A 17,837-nucleotide genomic window follows, 5' to 3' on the forward strand; every position below is an offset into this window, starting at 1 on the left:
CACAGATCCTGGAGAACAATGACTCCCTAGATCTCACAATTGGTGACGAAGCCACCACAAGGTGGGGTCCATGAGTGGCCTAGATTTAGGGAGTTAACTTGTAATGAATCTGGCAAATCACAGCAAGTGGGCTGGGTTGACTCATAAAAACACTGGGATTTTCCACTCTGCAGCAAGTATCCAAGACTAAGTGGGAAGCCACAACCCTCCCCTGAAAGCCCCACCCATCCTTCATTCCACAGACACTTAGCTGGCATCAGTAATGTGCCTGGCCCTTGGTGGGGCCCTGGAAAGGTTACCACAAAGAGCAGGCACAGCTCCCAAGGAGGCCAGGATTGAGATGGGGAACGGGAGGAGGAATAAGCCACCAAGAGGCCTGTGAAAGGCTGTGGGCACCTGGAAGCAGGTGTTCTGGAAAAGCTAACCTTCCAAAGGTACCTTTAAAAGCAAGAGGAGCTGGAAGCATCAGGATGGAGCATGAGGAGAGAGGTGATAAAGATGGCAAGTGGGTAGAAGGGGTTAGGAAAAACTGCCATGTTTTACTCAGAAAGAGGCTGAAATACGGGTTTCCACCAGGGGATGATGGGAAACACACCCCACCCCAGACCCAGAATGCCTTCCTTTAACTCACTGGGCAAGGAGGAACCTGCCATATGCTTGAAGTTCAGTCTTATGTAAAATAGGGGCTTTGCCCTTTGTAGTGTTCACTTCACAGTCTTTCCCCTGCTTAAACCGTGGGAAACGCCAAATCGATGAGCTCAGGAGCCAGGCCCACCCACAGAAGGCCAGCAGTCCTGAGGGACACCCCAGCTCTCATGCACCATAGGTTCTCTCAGGCCTGCCAGCCTGGGGTATATCTTGCTGCTCCTTGCTCATCACAAAGCTTGAACTCAGCCTGCACGGAACGCCCCCGTGTGGCTGAGGCTGAGGCTGGTGCCTAGGTAAGCACATCCTTCCCACCCCCTCCCAGGCAATCACACTTCAGACAGTGATGGCTGTGCCTGTGCATGCCTCAGCTGAGCAGTGATTGGACGCCAAGAGTGAGTTCTTAGATCCCTGCTCACATCCATTCGTTAATCCTCGTGTCAGTCGTGTGAGGCTGCAGTTAGTACACCCTCTACTCTAAATGATTGATGGGAAGCTAGGAAGAATTTCTCAGAACTGACTTTGGAAAGGTCCTTGCCTGCTGAGTGCTCTGGTTTTAGTTATAGCATATATTTAAAATCTGTAAAGTCAGATAATTTGGAGTAAACAGCAATCCAGACCATGCAGGCCTCATGAAGAGGCCTCTGTGAGACCTGACAGAGACGGGGGACCATATCATTTCCCCGCCCCCAAAGCCAGTGAGTCCTTGAGGCCTGGAAGTAGGGATTAAGTCAAAGAGAAGGGACCTCTGCTTCAGAGGATAGAAAGGTCAACAAATCAAAATTGATGTTAGTCCATTTTGTGCTTCTTTAACAGAATACTCAAGACTGGGTAATTTATCAAAAAAGATTTATTTTGTGTAGTCTGAACACTATGAGGTCAGCATCTGGCCAAGGCCTTCTTGCCTGTCATCCCCTGGCAGAGTGAGGAAGTACAGGAGAATGGGAGTGGGAGGGGCATGATGACAAGGACGACACTCGTTTTTTTTCTAACAAACTCACTTATAGTAACAACATAAATGCTTTGATTGCCTCCAAAACGGCCCATCACTCAGCACTATTGCCTATCAGGGATTGGACTTCTAATACGTGAATGTCAAGAGATTCATTCAAACTGTGGCAGGTGGATTTGGGTGAGGTTATCTCATGACTACCCCTATGACTACTTCCTGTATGGGAGGTGTTAAATTCACCCTTGCTGGGAAGTCTGTCCCCAGCCTCTATCTACCCAGAAAACACTTCACTGTCAAGGATCTCTGACAGAAAGGCCTGTGAGGGTTGCCTTCTACCCACGTTGTGTAGGTCAGGAATGGCTGGTGTATCTCTCTAAGTCTAAACCACTAAACAAAACATTATTTCTCCTGATGACAGGATGCCTTAGCAAAAATGACAAATGAACAGAGTCAATCTAAAGGCATCCAAGGTAAAGGGTCTGTGAAAAACAAAGCAGTGAGTGAATGTGAGGTTGTAAAGACTCGCCATGTTGCAACATGTGAAAACACTCAAAAAGCCCAATCGCCTGGAGCACGCAATGTGTCGGGCTTAGCTCAGAAGCTGATGGGGGTATATAGAGACAATGAAATGTCAGTTGCTGTCCTGGAAAATCCGATGATAACCCAGGAGAGAACAGACACGTCTGAAGGGAACCTCTGCCCTTAAACACAGGGAACATTCAAATGTGGACAACTGGGGTGTGCGCAGAGGAGAGTTGGGGCTATGCATGAGCCCTGGAGCTGCATACAAGGGAAGGGAGCCCCACTGGCCGAGCAGGTGGGTGCCCTTGGGAGGGGAAGGTGAAGAGAAGAAGTGGCACCCAGACCCCAAGGATGGTAAGTGCAAAGCTTGGGAGACACCGATGATGTCAGATGTAATTGCAACACAAGAAAGGGTAACTAGGTGAAGCAGTGAGGACAGGAGGGGACAGAGGTGCTGAGCCAGGGTGGGAGGTAAGAACAGACACCCATCAAGAGAAAGAGCATCCTCAAATGGGACTGGGGCCTCCCTCAGTGCTTGAAGTGAGGCCACGTCTTGATGATGTCATACAATGCCTGTCCAGGGGACAGAACGTTGGACACATCACTGTGGCCCATCAGCAGGTAGTCAGGGGTCAGGTACCCCTCAGCCACGGCACACCGGATCAGGTCCTGGGCTGCTTCCAGAGCAGCTGCATTTGGAGGCTTTTCTGCAAAACACATGTACCCATAAACATTAAGATCTCAAAGATGCTAGTGACAGGCACCCAGATTCCAGTCTTCCCCATCTCACACACTAGTCTATCCCAAAATCACCATAGCCAATAACTAATTATGCACAAAGCAAAGGCAAAAGTATTCTGTTTCCTAATTCCATTTGGCCAAATTTTCTTTAGAAAATTCAAAACTGCCCTGGAATAGAACACTTAGCCTGGCACAATTTCTCAGTATGTGCAGAACAGATAGAGCTCACAGAATTATCCTCTGCTGTGTCCTCACAGGCAATGATGCATCCCAACACTGTTGCCATGGTTACTAAAGAAGGACACACAGTTCCCACATGAGACATAAAGATAACAATGTTTTCAAAAGACTTTTTTCCCTCCTTTTCTCCCTGCTTGCATTGGGTATTATGCCTTTTGTACATAAAGTGAGATAGTTTTGGGTGGATGTCGGTGAATTGGGGGCAAATATTCTATTTGGGAGACGCTCCTAGTAGCAGTCACCCTTTACTGAGAATTTTCTAAAATATTCTGCTGATGCTACCATGTACTTCCAGCATCACAATGTTGTCCCCATTTGTCCTGTGACTTCTGAGTATTCCACATGATGCCACTTATGCCTTACCTACAAAGTTTCCCATGAAGGCAATTCCGAAAGCAATGTCATTGTATCCATAGGTGTGAGAGCCTTCGATATTCCAGCCAACTCCTTCATATACTTCACCATCCTGGCCCACTAGAAAGCTAGGATTGGGTAAATAAACAAAGCAAGTCTGAGGAGCACGATTTTCTCCAGTCATTCCTTTCCCCATTAATCTGTCCTTTCATCCATTTACCACATTCTGTCTGCAAGTCCTGTATGTGCCAATGTGCAGAAATCAGAAGCAAAACCACAGCTCTGTACTGTGCCTCCATCCCCAGCACTGAGTCTGACTCCACCGAGATGGCTGTGGACTTGCTCCACACAATGGGCCATGAGCATTTTGACCATTGACCATTCTGGTTCTGAAACTTCCACAGCCATCTTGGTTGAGTCTCTTTCCTTTGGCCTTGACAACGAGATGGGGCGGGAGGTGACAGAAACTGATAGAGCATCAGTGACACACTGTAGAAGCAAACTCATCCGACACTAGTCACAAGATTCATTGTTTAAGTCCCTAATAAATAACTGAGGTCTCTTGTATGCTAACCCTAAGTCCCACCTATGAAAACTTCAAAGCATCTCCCAAATCTCTCCACATCTGTATCACATTGATTGATACATTTCTTTAATTTAATGCTGGCTTGAAAGGAACCAGGAAAGAATATTTGATCTCGTGTCCTGTCTTCAACAGAAAAGTGTCCCCTACTATAGAGATGAGACAAAGGAGCCCAGAGAGGCTAAAAGCCCTGTGTGGTGAGCAGCAGAAGACTTGTAAGATTCTAACATCAGAGAGAACAAGCTGGAGCTGGCCAGGACCGTCTCCCCTCGTTGGCTAGAACAGGGTATCTAAGAAGGCACACCCCTACTCTACCCTTCTTGCTTTCTCACTGCCTCTTATGCAGCATTTTCAGTCTTTCTGGTCCGAAAGAACTGGAGAACATGCCTGAGAGGTTAGGTAGCCCAAACTGTGGCCTGAGTGACACCCAGTCCAGATTCTCGTAAGAATATAGTAGGGGACCTGTGTAAAACTTCTGAACTCCCCAGCTTTGCTTTTCACGTCTCTGAAGAAAAGGGGCCATTACCCACTTACTGATAGGCAATGTCACAGAAGTCTTGATTGTCTATGTGAAAAGACTGTGTGTCTCTGACGCGAACCAAGCAGTCCACAGACTCATTGCAGCTTCTCCCAGCAGTGTGAATGATGATGACAAATTTGGCTGGGAGGTTCATTTGAGGGCAGTGTGTCTCTCTGGCTTCCCAAGCAGACCGTGGGATGATACTAGGGCATACTGTGGTAAAGGGAAAACCAAGGTGATGAGCCAGAGGGTGGTTCACACCGGTCTCTTGACAGTGTCCTGTATGTAAATTTGGCCGGAGTCTGGAAAGGCCAGGTGCCTGGAACAGGACACTGGAGCAAAAACCATGGATTTTAATGATGTAAGAACCAATATGAAAACAGAAAGAGACAAACTGGTTAGACAGAGACATGACTGTATTCTTCACATCACAAGAAACCCACATGCTTATATGTGTGCCAGACAATAAGGTGGATATGTGCAAATCAGCTCACTCTTTAATGGAGTTGATGTGGAAATAATACATAGTCTACTAAGAACTCACAATGTTAACAAATTATCATTGTTGAAGATACTACCAGCCCAAAAGCAAGAAAATTTTTATTTCAAAATTTTATTATAATTTCTAAGACAAATTTAATGCATCACTGGATCAGAGAAAAAGGCTGTGTCAGCAGAGAGCTAAGCTACTGAAAGTGCTTATGAATTTTATTGGTTTCAATTTACTGACCACTACTTCCAAACTAGCACATTATTTTCATTATTTGGTTTCTTAGAATAATCATACTAATAACAGCATTACCTGTAAGTTCAAATTTTTCTAAGCACTACAGTTATGGAAAAGGTTGGCTGGTTTTAGAAAGGCGTGTGTGTGTGTGTGTGTGTGTGTGTGTGTGTGTGTGTGTGTGTTCCCACAGTATGTAAATACGTCTTCTCCAGTCCACATCTTACTTTCCCCTCTCACTTCCACACTTTCTCATGTTCTTACTTTCCTGATTGAATCTCGGGTTCCTTGATGGTGAGAGTTTTGTCTGATTTTTTCACAGATGTACGATAGATCTGAAGACTTCATGCTTCTTGCAGACTCCATAAAAACATGAGCACACATATATTTGTGGCAAGAATGGGTCTGTGACAATACCATTATGGTGGGATGGAAAGGCCAGGGAAAAATGTCTCCTTAGCTTCTCCAATTAATAGAAATGTCCTTCAGTAGTGGAGTACTTGTCTAACATTTTCAAGCCCTGACTAAATCCTCCGTAACAAAAAAAAAGTAACAATAACTTTCTGATTTCATAGTTACGGCTCACATGAGAGGTTCTCGGTCCAAGAAACCCTCGAGGGCCCAACAAGAAAACATTCCCAAATGTAGTTGGAAGGCAATGCAAAGACCTGTGAGCTGGGCTGAGGGCCTTACCTTTCCTGGGCATCTCTGAATGCTGAGGAATCAAGCAGGTCTCTTCTTTTAAGAGAAGTGGCTGGATGTACCTGGGCGACAGGTAACCATTCTGAATGGCACGGAAGATCAGATCCTCTGCAGCTGATACAGCAGCGGGACTGGGGCTGCTGCCTTCATGAGAGCAACAAGAAACAAAAGCTGTCAGTAAGGAACTCCAGCCTGGACAGCGGCAACAGGGAGGGCCCAGGCACCACCGGACCCGAGGAACTGGTAGACAGGAAGAGAAAAGAGAGCCAGAAAGCCTGAGAGAGATGAACTACTTGGCCAGAACTCTAAGCAACCACAATTAGGAACCTCGTCTAAGGGCCAAAGTGAGACTATTCTGCCTTTAAACAGAAGGTTAAAAATCAGATGAAAGATACATGGGGAAAGGTTTGCTTGACCAAGTCAGAAGTACCCTAACCTGTGGGAAAGGGTGACAGTATTTACTGAGTAACTGCTAGGATCAGGCATGCCTTAACCTCTTTTATATCGTTAACCTATATGATTCTTGCTGAGCCTCCCTTTACCCATGCCATTAAGATCCCCAGTAAAGAGCGGTGGATACCTCTTATTGACATATTAGCCTTCAACACCTACCTGCACTCTGCTCTGCCTGGTTGGGAGTGGAGGATCAAAAACTACTTCTCTGACTCCCGTACTTTGCCTGATGACCTTTTTGTCTCTAGCAACAAAAGATATTGAAAGAAGAAATAATCCACGCTGTCTGCTTCTGGAAACTAAAATGGCAGTGGTAGATGATTCAAATCCCATTGGCCGTACTGTGAGCTCAATGGCAGCTGCAGCAATATACAAGCACGTATAGACCAGGAAAGAGGAGAACTGCTGTCATAGAGTGCAACAGCAGAAGGGATTTCCAGAAACAGTGACTTTCAGAGACGGTAAGTACAAGGTAAGGGAAAAAGGTGAGCGTTGGGCAAAAAGGTGGAAGAAGGGTGGAGGCCACCTTCTGAGTCTGGAGGGGATTGCCGTTACCTATTTTACTGCCAAAGAAGGCAATGCCCAGGGAGACATTATTGTAGCCTTGAGCATGCAAGCCTTGGACATGCCAACCGACACCTTCATACACATTGCCATCATCCCCAACCAGGAAGCTGCCAAGCAAAAATGCAGATTTAGTGGTAAACCTCTGTATCAAGAAAATTCACTTTCCAAAAGTGGTCCTAGAGGCTCATAACAAAGTGAAGTTTCAAGAAGATAATAATGGAGAACAAAACAATTTTAGACCTCCTAAAAAAATAGGAATATATTTCAATTTTGGTTTTGAGTTAGCTTACAGGTGTTTGCCTGACTCTCACTTCAAAAACAATACTTTGTTCAAAGTGGAATTTGAATGTGTGACTCTCCAAGACCTGAAGACAATTACTTCCATCTTTTCAAGGGCCTGGTGGCTAATTTGCTATGTTATTGTTGTTGTTGTTGTTGTTGTTGTTGTTGCTATTTGGGGTTAGGCAGGCATTGAAACAGGATCTCTCCCTGTTATCCAGGCTAGCCTGAAACTTACTGAATAGCCTAAGCTGGCCTTGAGGTCACAGCAGTCCTGCTTCAGCCTCCTAAGAGCTGTGATTACAGACATGCACCACTACACCCAGCTTAGTCCACCATGCTTTTTGTTTTTGTTTTTAACTATAAGACCAAGCATTTGAGCGTTCTTTAAAACAACTAACCACAACTCAAGAATTTCTTTAAACTGACTCCTCGCAGGTTCCTGTAGGCTCTTAAATCACAGAAATTTGTTTTGTTTCATTTTATTAACTTTGTTTTTAAATCATGTCTATATTCTTTTCTTCTACCCCTTCTTTTATTTCTGTCCCTTCTGCTGTTCTGTACTTTGCAATCTGTCTTGAAAATGGTGTTTCAGAACTCTTGCTATATTCAGCGGTTTACAAGACTGTGAATTCCCAAAACAAACTGAAGGCAGAAAGAACACTTTCCAAGGTCAAGTAAAGTCCCTGCTCATTTGGGGCTTCCACCTGACACTGAGAATTGGATGGCAACTGAAGCTTACCCACCACTTCTCTGCTTTGTGGTGTTTCCAGAAGGTTCCTGTTACTTCTGTAGAGCCCTTGGTTAGTTCAATGTCAACATTCCCTTTGGCTACAGTAACCACACTATCAAAATGAGGTGTACATTACCATCATAGAAACCTGATTTTTAGAGGCAAAGCCGTTGAAACCACTGAGAAACACCATGATCAAAATAAGCAACACTTGGGCGACAATCATGGGGCAATGGTGGGGACAGGAATGGGAAGATAAACTGTAGTTAATAGAGTCAACACAACTTCCATTAAAGGCTGACCAGAGGTCCCTGGTAACACAGATGCAGGTGGTACAGCCAGCCTCCAACTGCTCTTACTTATTGAGGCTTAAAACTGAAAATGTGTGGAAGCATAGACTATCCTTTCCAAAACGGATACTTGGCAGGTTGTTTCCATTTGTCTTTTCAATCCCCCATCACGGCTTTTTCTCTTCACATATTTGTTATCTTTCTCATTCTTGAGGGTAATGAGAAAAACTCTGGGGTCTCCAATAGAGCCCTCAAAATAGATCCTCGCTGCGAAATACAAGAATCATGCCTTACACTAATTTTAACATGGGCTCTCCTCCCTACCATTCCCCATGCCTACTTATCCCCTTGTGATACCCTGTGGTTGTAAGGAGCCGTTACAAGCTAGTACGCATGCGCACTAGGTAACTTTGTAACTTTCCAGCCCTTGGTCTCCGCCCCTCCCGTCATATGGTCCGATGAGCTTCAGCCAGTCAGAGAGTAACAGTCTGAGGCGGTGGTTGCCAGTCTATATAAGGGAGGGGTTTTTGGGTGTTCGGAGTCTCCGCTCTGTAAGCTTATGCTCTCTCTCTCAAGACGCATTAAAGCTTTACTGCAGAAGGATCCTGAGTAGTGTTCCCGCGTCGTTTTTGCTGGCGAGATGGTTAGCTCGGGACATTTGGTGCCAAAACCCGGGAAATTGACCTCATCATTGTCAGCACCATCTGAGACCCCTTGGCTACAAGGAGGAATCAGAACTGCAGAGAGGTACGATTCGGAGAGGTATGTCTTTTCTGGACTTTGGCTTGGGATTGTCGCCATCTTGGGAAGGTAGTGTAGAGGCTTTTGTGCTTGTCCTCGGAGCCATCTTGACCTTTTTCGCTGTTGTAGCAATCTTGAAGAAGTCCAGAATTACATGTCAGAAACTGAACGTAGTGAGAGGTGGGGCGAGTGCGGTCCCAAAAAAGGAAAAAGGACCTCCCGGTGTGTCTAATGACAAGGGAGTGTATTTGTCAGATCCCGTACATGAGCTTGAAGCCTTAAATCTTGATAGCTCTGATGACTCTGAAAGCTCAGGAGATGAAGTCTTAGATACTGAGGAAAAAGTTGGGAAATATGAGGAAGAAAGATACCATCTGGATGACCATATACAAAGTAGCAAAAAACCTCGAAGACGGCAGCTTCAAACAGCCCTCTCACAGGTTGCTCCTTCGGCGCCCCCTCCCTATGAGACGCGCCTGAAGTCTTATTCCTTTATTCCAGAAAAGGTAAAAAGAAAGCTGCACCTCGCTTTTCCCATCTTTGAGGGCATTGAGGGAGAGCGGATGCATGCGCCCGTGGAATATAATCAGATAAAAGAATTGGCAGAATCAGTCAGGAAATATGGAGTCACAGTCAATTTTACTCTTGCACAATTAGATAGACTTGCCCTAAATGCTTTGACGCCATCTGACTGGCAGATGATCGCAAAAGCTGCGCTTGTCAGCATGGGCCAATACATGGAATGGAAAGCACTCTGGCATGAGGCCGCCCAAGAGCAGGCCAGAGCTAATGCGATGGCCTTAACTCCTGAACAACAACTATGGACATTTGACCTGTTAACGGGCCAGGGTCGTTTTGCAGCTGATCAAACAAATTATCATTGGGGCGCTTATCCACAAATCACCAACGCGGCCATTAGGGCCTGGAAGGCGCTCTCCAAGAAAGGAGGGGTTGACAATCAGCTCACTAAAATTGTTCAAGGGACCCAGGAGCCATTTTCTGACTTCGTGGCCAGAATGACCGAGGCTGCCGGTCGTATTTTTGGTGATTCAGAACAAGCCATGCCTCTAATTGAACAGCTAGTTTTTGAACAGGCCACCCAAGAATGTCGCGCAGCTATAGCCCTGAGAAAAAACAAAGGATTACAAGATTGGCTTAGGGTCTATAGAGAACTTGGGGGACCCCTTACTAATGCAGGGTTAGCTGCTGCCATCCTACAGTCTCAGAAGTGCCCCCTTAAGGGGCCGGATAAAAGAATTTGCTTTAGATGTGGAACAATTGGACATATTATGGCAGATGGCCCAACTAGGCTGTGAGCAGAAGCTCCCTGGCCTATGTGTTACCTCCATCCAATATGAGAATTTTACCAAAGCAGCTAATTTGTCTAAAAGCCTTTCCCAGTTTATGTTGCAGAATTGACCCTTTGAATTTGAACAGACGCTTCGTGAATTGAGAGCCGCTATCGATCTGTCACTGACGGAGGGACTGTCGTCATGGGTCACCTCAGCTGTTTCCTACTTCAAAGAATGGGTGGGGGTGGGAATGTTTGGCACAGCCGTTTGCTGCGGATTGATGTTGCTTCTCTGGCTGGTCTGTAGGCTCAGGGCTCAAACTAAGATCGCTCAAGCGCTTGTAGCCTTGGAACAAGGGGCTTCCACTGACATTTGGTTAACAATGTTTAAGCAATAGGCCGCCGGCCAGACAGCTCTTGCACACCCGGAGCCTAGACTCATTGCACAGGGTAGAGTGTCTGGCTTGAGCAGCCCATGAGGGAAGTCGAGCAAAGCATCGCACAGAGAGTTGCCTAATATGCAGGCTTCTCTGGGAGGCATGTTGTCCTGCATAAGGGTTGCCTGCCCCAGTTTCCCTTTCCCAGAAAAACGGCAGAGGACAGGTCAAGAGCACTTTGGGTCAAGCTAACAACCTAGTGGCGACTCTCGTACACAGTCTTATTGTATGATTTGGGAAGTACAACCTCTGCCTCTATCCCTCAATGTATGGGTGACCTACTTGCTCGTAAAAATATGAAGCCTTATCATTAATTAATAAAAAAGGGAGATATGTAAGGAGCCGTTACAAGCTAGTGCGCATGCCCACTAGGTAACTTTGTAACTTTCCAGCCCTTGGTCTCCGCCCCTCCCGTGACGTCATATGGTCCGACGAGCTTCAGCCAGTCAGAGAGTAACAGTCTGAGGTGGCGGTTGCCAGCCTATATAAGGGAGGGGTTTGGGGGAGTTCAGAGTCTCCGCTCTGTAAGCTTATGCTCTCTCTCTCAAGACGCATTAAAGCTTTACTGCAGAAGGATCCTGAGGAGTGTTCCCGCGTCATTTTTGCTGGCGAGATGGTTAGCGCGGGACATGTGGTCACTCAGGATAGTAAATAGGAAAATACTTCATGGGTATGAGTCCTGACTGGAAGGGAAGGGGGGTGGACTATATAAACACACAGTCTCAATACAATTCTGAACCCATGCCCCTTGCTATGTACCACTTTAAACCAATTCTTTGGCATCCATAGACTGTGACATTCTCATTTAGGTGATACAGACAGTAATCTTTCTCTTCCCCTACTGCTCCTAATTGGGTAATAGCAATGAAGACCTTTGTGAGCTGTCATGCTGGGGGCCCCTGGGGATGGCTGCAGTTTTGTAACCTTCTGTGTGTCCTTTCAGGATCTTCCAGTGTAAAAGCTCCCTTGAATACATGGCTCAGGGTTGTTCCTCCTACTGACTCCAGGGATTTTGAGTTCTTTTTTCTAACACTTTTCGGTCATCATAAACACAACACAAATGAAGCCCAGAAAATGGGAAATACAGAATAAGGAAAACAAGGAGAATGCTGCAAGGGATAGCATTGAGTGAGACATTTAAAGGCCTGACCAGCCTCTTACTTGAAGGCCACATCACACCAGCCTTTGTTGTAGACAGAATGGGACTGTAGGACCCGCAGCCTCTGGCTGCAGGTAGTCTGATCGTGGCACTGCATCCTGGTAAGTTGCTCTGTGATGAGGTAGTCCACAGGCAGGCTCAACGGGACTCTGCAGGTGAGTGAACTGGCCCCCCACTCCTTTCGGGAAATTATGGTAGGACTGCCTATAAGAGAGACCACAGATCATCATGTAGCAGACCATACCCAAAACACCAGCTCCCCTGCTATGGCGTCTGGAAGCCCTGGAGGGAGCTTCAACACCCACAACTATCCATTTTCATCTCTGCAGCCCAGTTTGGGCTCAGTACTCACCTGGGTCTGTATTTAGCTTTGTCAAGTTTCCTGGTTAACAGGAACAACTGCTGAACCTGTTTGGGAAACTATTTGTATCTTCAAGGATGGAGCATGAGCAACAAGGGGTGCAAGGACCCACAATGAGCCAAGAGAAAATGACCTTTATTAAATTCTGTCTCTGAGAACAGTCACAGTGATCCATATATTTCTGTCTCAAGAGCCAGTATATACTTCATAAATCTATTAAGTTTGTTCAAGATAATGACAACCATCTTATTAAGTGGCACTATGATGCTACCCCTGGATCTGTTGGTAGATATGCAGGTGGCCCAGGGAAAGCAACATTGCTCTGATTAGGGACGAGGGAAGGCTTCAGTGACCCTGTGGGGTGGGTTGAGTGAAGGTGGATGTATGAAAGCCTCACTGGGACAGGAGATTGGGATAATAACACCCACAGCACCCTAAGAGGTAAAGATTGTCCATCTGCCAGTGCATACTCCAGACACAAAGTAGAACCAGGCAACTGGATGAGGGCCAATCCCAACTCCCTGCCACACTTGGGCAAGTCATTTCCCCATCAAGCCTTAGTGTCCTCATACACAACATGGAAAAAATCAACTATACATTCTTTGATCTGTGAGTTTCTCCAACACTAACTCCATGTAACCCAGTAGTAACACGCCTACCTAAGTGTAGAAGGCAGAGAGATAGCTAAATTGTGTCAAACAACATGCAAACATGACCAGCATTTAAGAATTGCCAAACTCGGCTCCATTTACTGCAACAAAATTCATATATATTTACTTCTTATATAATCACTTTATAAAATTATAAAACACATTATGAGGCAACCCCCACCAACATAATTGGTATTTATTTACAAATGTAAACTCTGGGCTGGGATTAACTTGATGGTGGTGGTGGTGGTGAGAGCGGTAAGGCAGTTAGAGCTACAAATTAACCTCACATTTGCGATTTGAACACTCTGCTGAACATTTCTAGTCAAAGTGACTAGACTCATAATCATTGAAGAGACAAGTCTCTAGGCATGTCCACAAGGATGATCTAGATTAGGTTAGTTAACTGGGAAGCTCTGCCCTAATTTTCAGCAGCAGATTCCATGAGCTAGGTACCAGACTGAATAAGAGGAGGCTGAGCATCTGCATTCATCAATCTCTGCATCACAGCTGTGGAAACGAGCGACCAAATGACTCAAGTTCCTGCCGTCGTGTCTTCCCACAATTATGGTTATACATTCATGCACACAAACACACACACACACACACACACACACACACACACACGTATATATGTATGTGTATATGTATAATCTTTTCTCAAATATTTTGTCACAGAAAATTAATCAATACAATACCTAATTGAATCCTCAATAACAGAAGAGTGACTCTTTTTGATAAATGCCTGCATCTAAAAATATATGTATAAAGGGGTTTATTTTGTGACTCATTGCATCACACTGCAGCTTCCATAACCAGATTTTCCCCTCTTCCTTTTTTTTCTTTCTTTTTTCTCCTCTTTTTGTCTTAAATTTTATTTTGTTTTATCTTGGGGTGGGGAGGGAGATGGTTGGAATCAGGAGGTAAGATGTAAAAGACACAAAGAATAAATTAAAAATAAGTTGATTAATTGAAAAGCAACTCTAATAAGTGGCTGATATCTTCCTTATCTCAAGAATGCAGTTGAGTCCTCTACTAACTTGTGGAGGATCACAGCAGCTGGCAGGACACTGATGGCAGTCTGTCACTTCCAGAGCAGTGCAACAAGTGACAAAGCCATGTGTGCTCTAGTAAAGACAACACTGGGGGCATCTCTTTTTTCCACGCAAGGACAGTTGTGTGTCACTCCACAAAAGCACTTCTGGTAAGAAGAAGAAAAACTTACCACACGCCAGGAGACCCAGAGCAGAGAAAATAAGAAGCCAGGGCAGCATCTTCAAGTGGTCCCGGGACACCAACTCGGAGTCTTAGTGGCAGTCCTGAAGGGCACCGGCCCTGGAGGACACAGAAGTTAACACGACTGTGCTAACTGTGCAGCACCCTGTCTGTTTCCTACTCTCTGTGTGCCTACTGAGGGCTAGCACCTGGCTCAGGCTTTTCAGGGTCACCTGCACACCTCGGTTATTCCACAGCTATGAGGAGCCTAATGTCCATATCTAACAGGCCCTCTCCACAGTCACTTTCTACAGCCCAGGAGACATTTGTACCTTGCAGTTAATGTGGTTGATACTAAGCCTTCCACAGCAGACGACTACAGCAACTGAAGTTCTTCAATAGCAGTAATAGTGACCCTGTATAGATATTTTCATTTCTAGTGCTGCAATTTTATATTTGGCCTTTACAAAATCCCTGTAAGACAATTATCTATGTGGTAGTATATTATTTATGATTTGTTAAAGCTTGCCTGAGGATTCAGAAAGCAAAGTCAGCCTCAAACTATAGAGATCAGGCAGTGGTGGTACACACCTTTAATCCCAGGACTCAGGATTAAGAGGTAGCCAGATCTCTGTTAATTCAAGGCCACACTGAGCTACACAAATTGATTCAGCTCTAAAGAGAAACAGCTCACACAAAGATGATCTCAGCACTTGGGATCACACGCCTTTAATCCCAGCACCAGGGAGGTATAAAAAGCAAAGGGTCTCATGTGAAGCAGTTAGTCTCTAGCCACATTGTGGAGAGCATAGCAGTCTGAGTGAATCTGAGGAGCAGTGAAGTTTGGAACAGTTTGAGGACTGCCTCTTTGGTCTGAGCTGAGGTAGAGGTAAGAGCTAGTGGCTGGCTGCTTTGCTTTTTTGATCTTCAGCTTGAAACTTGAACCCCAATATCTGTCTCGGGGCCATTTATTTATCATGTTACATATCTTGAAGGCTATCTCTTAAACAGAGTACTCAGCATTGAACGACAAGTAGAGGCAGGTGTAGGCTCCACTTGAACCATTGGACAATCAGAGATATGGGAAGTCACAGAGTCAAGGTTCCTATTCTAAGATCTCAGAGGAATGAGTGGTCAATCTTTACTTTAACATGAAGATAATAACCATCTGTTTACACTCACTGATTATATTCTGTGGTCCAAATACTGTGTGAGAACTCTTTAGACACTTCACTAAGCCTCAAAGTGACCTGTGAGAGCATATGTCTGAGAGTTTAAGTAACATGCCCAAATTCCCAAGTGAGTAGGGACAAAAACTACTCCTCCTAGCCAGCCCTGTCAGACTCCAGGGCCTCTAATGGAAGCCCCAGCTTTGCTTTTGTTTCTGTTGGTGGAGATTCTCAGAATGGAACTAAAGGATAAAATGCAAGATTACTTCATTGTTCCCCAGATCCAAGAATCTCATTTGCCTTCGCAGGCAGAAATGAACTTACTCATGCTCAGCATGAAATGTCCACTCCCTATGTTGCCAACCAAGTCATCAACTTTCCCCAGTTGAGAAACAATGATGCAGGGGGTGTTGAAGTAAAATGTCACAGACATCACCTTGCACTGTTTTGATACTACAGTTGCTACCTCCAGATGAAAAGGTTTGATATTACACCATAAGAATTGAGCATATGAAGGATTCTAGAGCAACACAGAAAAACGTCAAATAATACCCAAGATCCCATTAATTCAGAAAAGTTTCCTCCAACCACTCCCCTGAGGCCTGCCTCAAGTGAGCCCATCACAAAGGGGCGGGAACCTCATTGGTATGTGAGAGAGATCCAACATCTTCATTAGCCAACAGAGACAAGAACCAACTTACTCACGGCAGAACCACTGCCAGATAGCCTCCCAGAAAGCTGCTAGAAAACGTGTCAGTCCTGGTCAACAGGAAGTTTGGATCCTGGTCATGTAACTTTTCTGCTTCCCTAACCACAAGTATTAATGTCACAAACCTTGGTGGACCACACACCTGAACTCTGAAGGATGAAAACAGGCCACTGAACTGATGGCCTCTCCCTACTCCCCGACTGGCTCACATTGCTATGCATCCTCTATCCATAAAAGAAACAGTAGGCAAAGTCTCAAGGCTTGAAAGACAGGGAAGAAAAGGTGTAGAGGGAAATCCAAAACCAACTGCCTATGTGGGAAGATGAAGGAGTGCTCGTACCTGATCCATCTAGAAAAACAGAGAAAGCTTTCCTGTTTGGAGCACAGCTTAAACAAGACAGTACTTCCCTCACCATGTTTAGACAGTCACTGATGGAGTGTAGCCTCCTTGGGAGCATCTAAAGACCGCTCACATTCAGAAATACCTGTCCCAGCCCAGCAGGTCCAGTGCAGTCTCCCCTTATTGGCTGCCGGTTTCCTTCTTTAGCCTCCAGTCCCTGCCCCTTTTCCAGCAGGTGCCTCCTCCTCCAGCCTTAGATTTCTGTAGCTCTAGAAAGGCACTCCCTCCTGGGAATGCAGTACTTAGGCTCTGGCTTCCCAAAGAAAAGCCGACAGTGAGAAGTCCCCCTAACAAAAGGTAGGCAGAAGTCTGAGGCTCATTGCTGCCCCGATGCACTGAGAGGAACTCAAATGAAATAAGACTCGGGCTGACAGCACCTGGGGAAAACCCCGTGAATAAACCCAGGTTCCTCCTCCCTGGGCAAGACCTGGATTGCCACATCCTTTAGAGTGTCTTTCTAATAGCACGCCTCAATAAGCCCTGCCAACCAGCTACCCAGGGCCTACCTCACACTGGGGAAAGGAGGTTTCAAAGACCATTGATTGCTATCGAGACAGAGTAGTTCTCAGTGGTATCTTCTAGATGTAGAGGTGGAAAGAGACAGGTTCACTTACTGTCCTGGGCCTAGGAGCTAGTCCCAATTTGGCTGTGTGCATGCATTCTGTTTTGCCTTGCCTTCTCCTATGAGTAAATGACTCCTTTCCTGTGATAAAAACAGCACCACAAACACATCAAGACAGTTGCTTCAATATATGCACCAACAGAGATAATCCCTTAACAACAACAACAATAACAAAGTCCTTTAAAAAGAAGCCCTCCCTTTGGGTGGCCTGAATTTATAGACCTTGTGTTGGAAGACAATAGTCTTCCTCAATTTTGGATTTGATTGGGAGAGTACATCTGCTAAAAAGGAATATACACCCTTCAACGCCATCTATTAAGGGCTGTATCATTTGCAAAGCATTTCGACAGCATCACCAGGTGCCATTGGGGTATACCTGTGGCATATTGACTGAGTTCTACCTGCATAAGGGGAAGCTGGAATAACTGTGGTCACTTCTGCTCACATTTAAGGAACCCAAAATCTGGAGAAAGCTTGCCATGACTTAATATTCGAAAGATTTGAAGTCAGATATACAAAAGTGGCAGTCCCATCGTGGCACTGAACTCACCAGATACAGGATGTTAGACCCTCCTATTTACTTCCCTGGGTCAGTTTCCTCAGCTGCTAGGAGGAAATGACAATATTTACACAATTGTCATGAAGTTTCATGAATGCTGAAAGCCTGTGCACATAGAGAGAACTCCACCAATGCTGGTAAGCCCACAGCAGGGGCTCCTAGTCAGACACTGCCTCTGTGGCTATGCTCTTGTTGATTTCAATCCCAGGTATGCCTCCT

At 45.5% G+C, this 17,837-nt stretch overlaps 1 protein-coding gene across 1 annotated transcript; it reads right to left on the reverse strand.

The window, feature by feature from the left end:
• Positions 1 to 2,647: 2,647 nt before the first annotated feature.
• LOC100771434 (peptidoglycan recognition protein 3) lies at positions 2,648 to 14,218 on the reverse strand. Its single transcript, XM_035451740.1, has 7 exons — positions 14,170 to 14,218; positions 11,936 to 12,137; positions 6,992 to 7,110; positions 5,975 to 6,127; positions 4,572 to 4,770; positions 3,464 to 3,582; positions 2,648 to 2,826 (listed from the first exon to the last, which is right to left on the reverse strand). The coding sequence occupies exons 1-7, from the start codon at positions 14,216 to 14,218 to the stop codon at positions 2,648 to 2,650; spliced, it is 1,020 nt and encodes a 339-aa protein (XP_035307631.1).
• Between the last annotated feature and the right edge of the window lie 3,619 nt (positions 14,219 to 17,837).

The sequence above is a fragment of the Cricetulus griseus genome (assembly GCF_003668045.3).
Source record: "Cricetulus griseus strain 17A/GY chromosome 1 unlocalized genomic scaffold, alternate assembly CriGri-PICRH-1.0 chr1_0, whole genome shotgun sequence".
Lineage (NCBI taxonomy): Eukaryota > Metazoa > Chordata > Mammalia > Rodentia > Cricetidae > Cricetulus > Cricetulus griseus.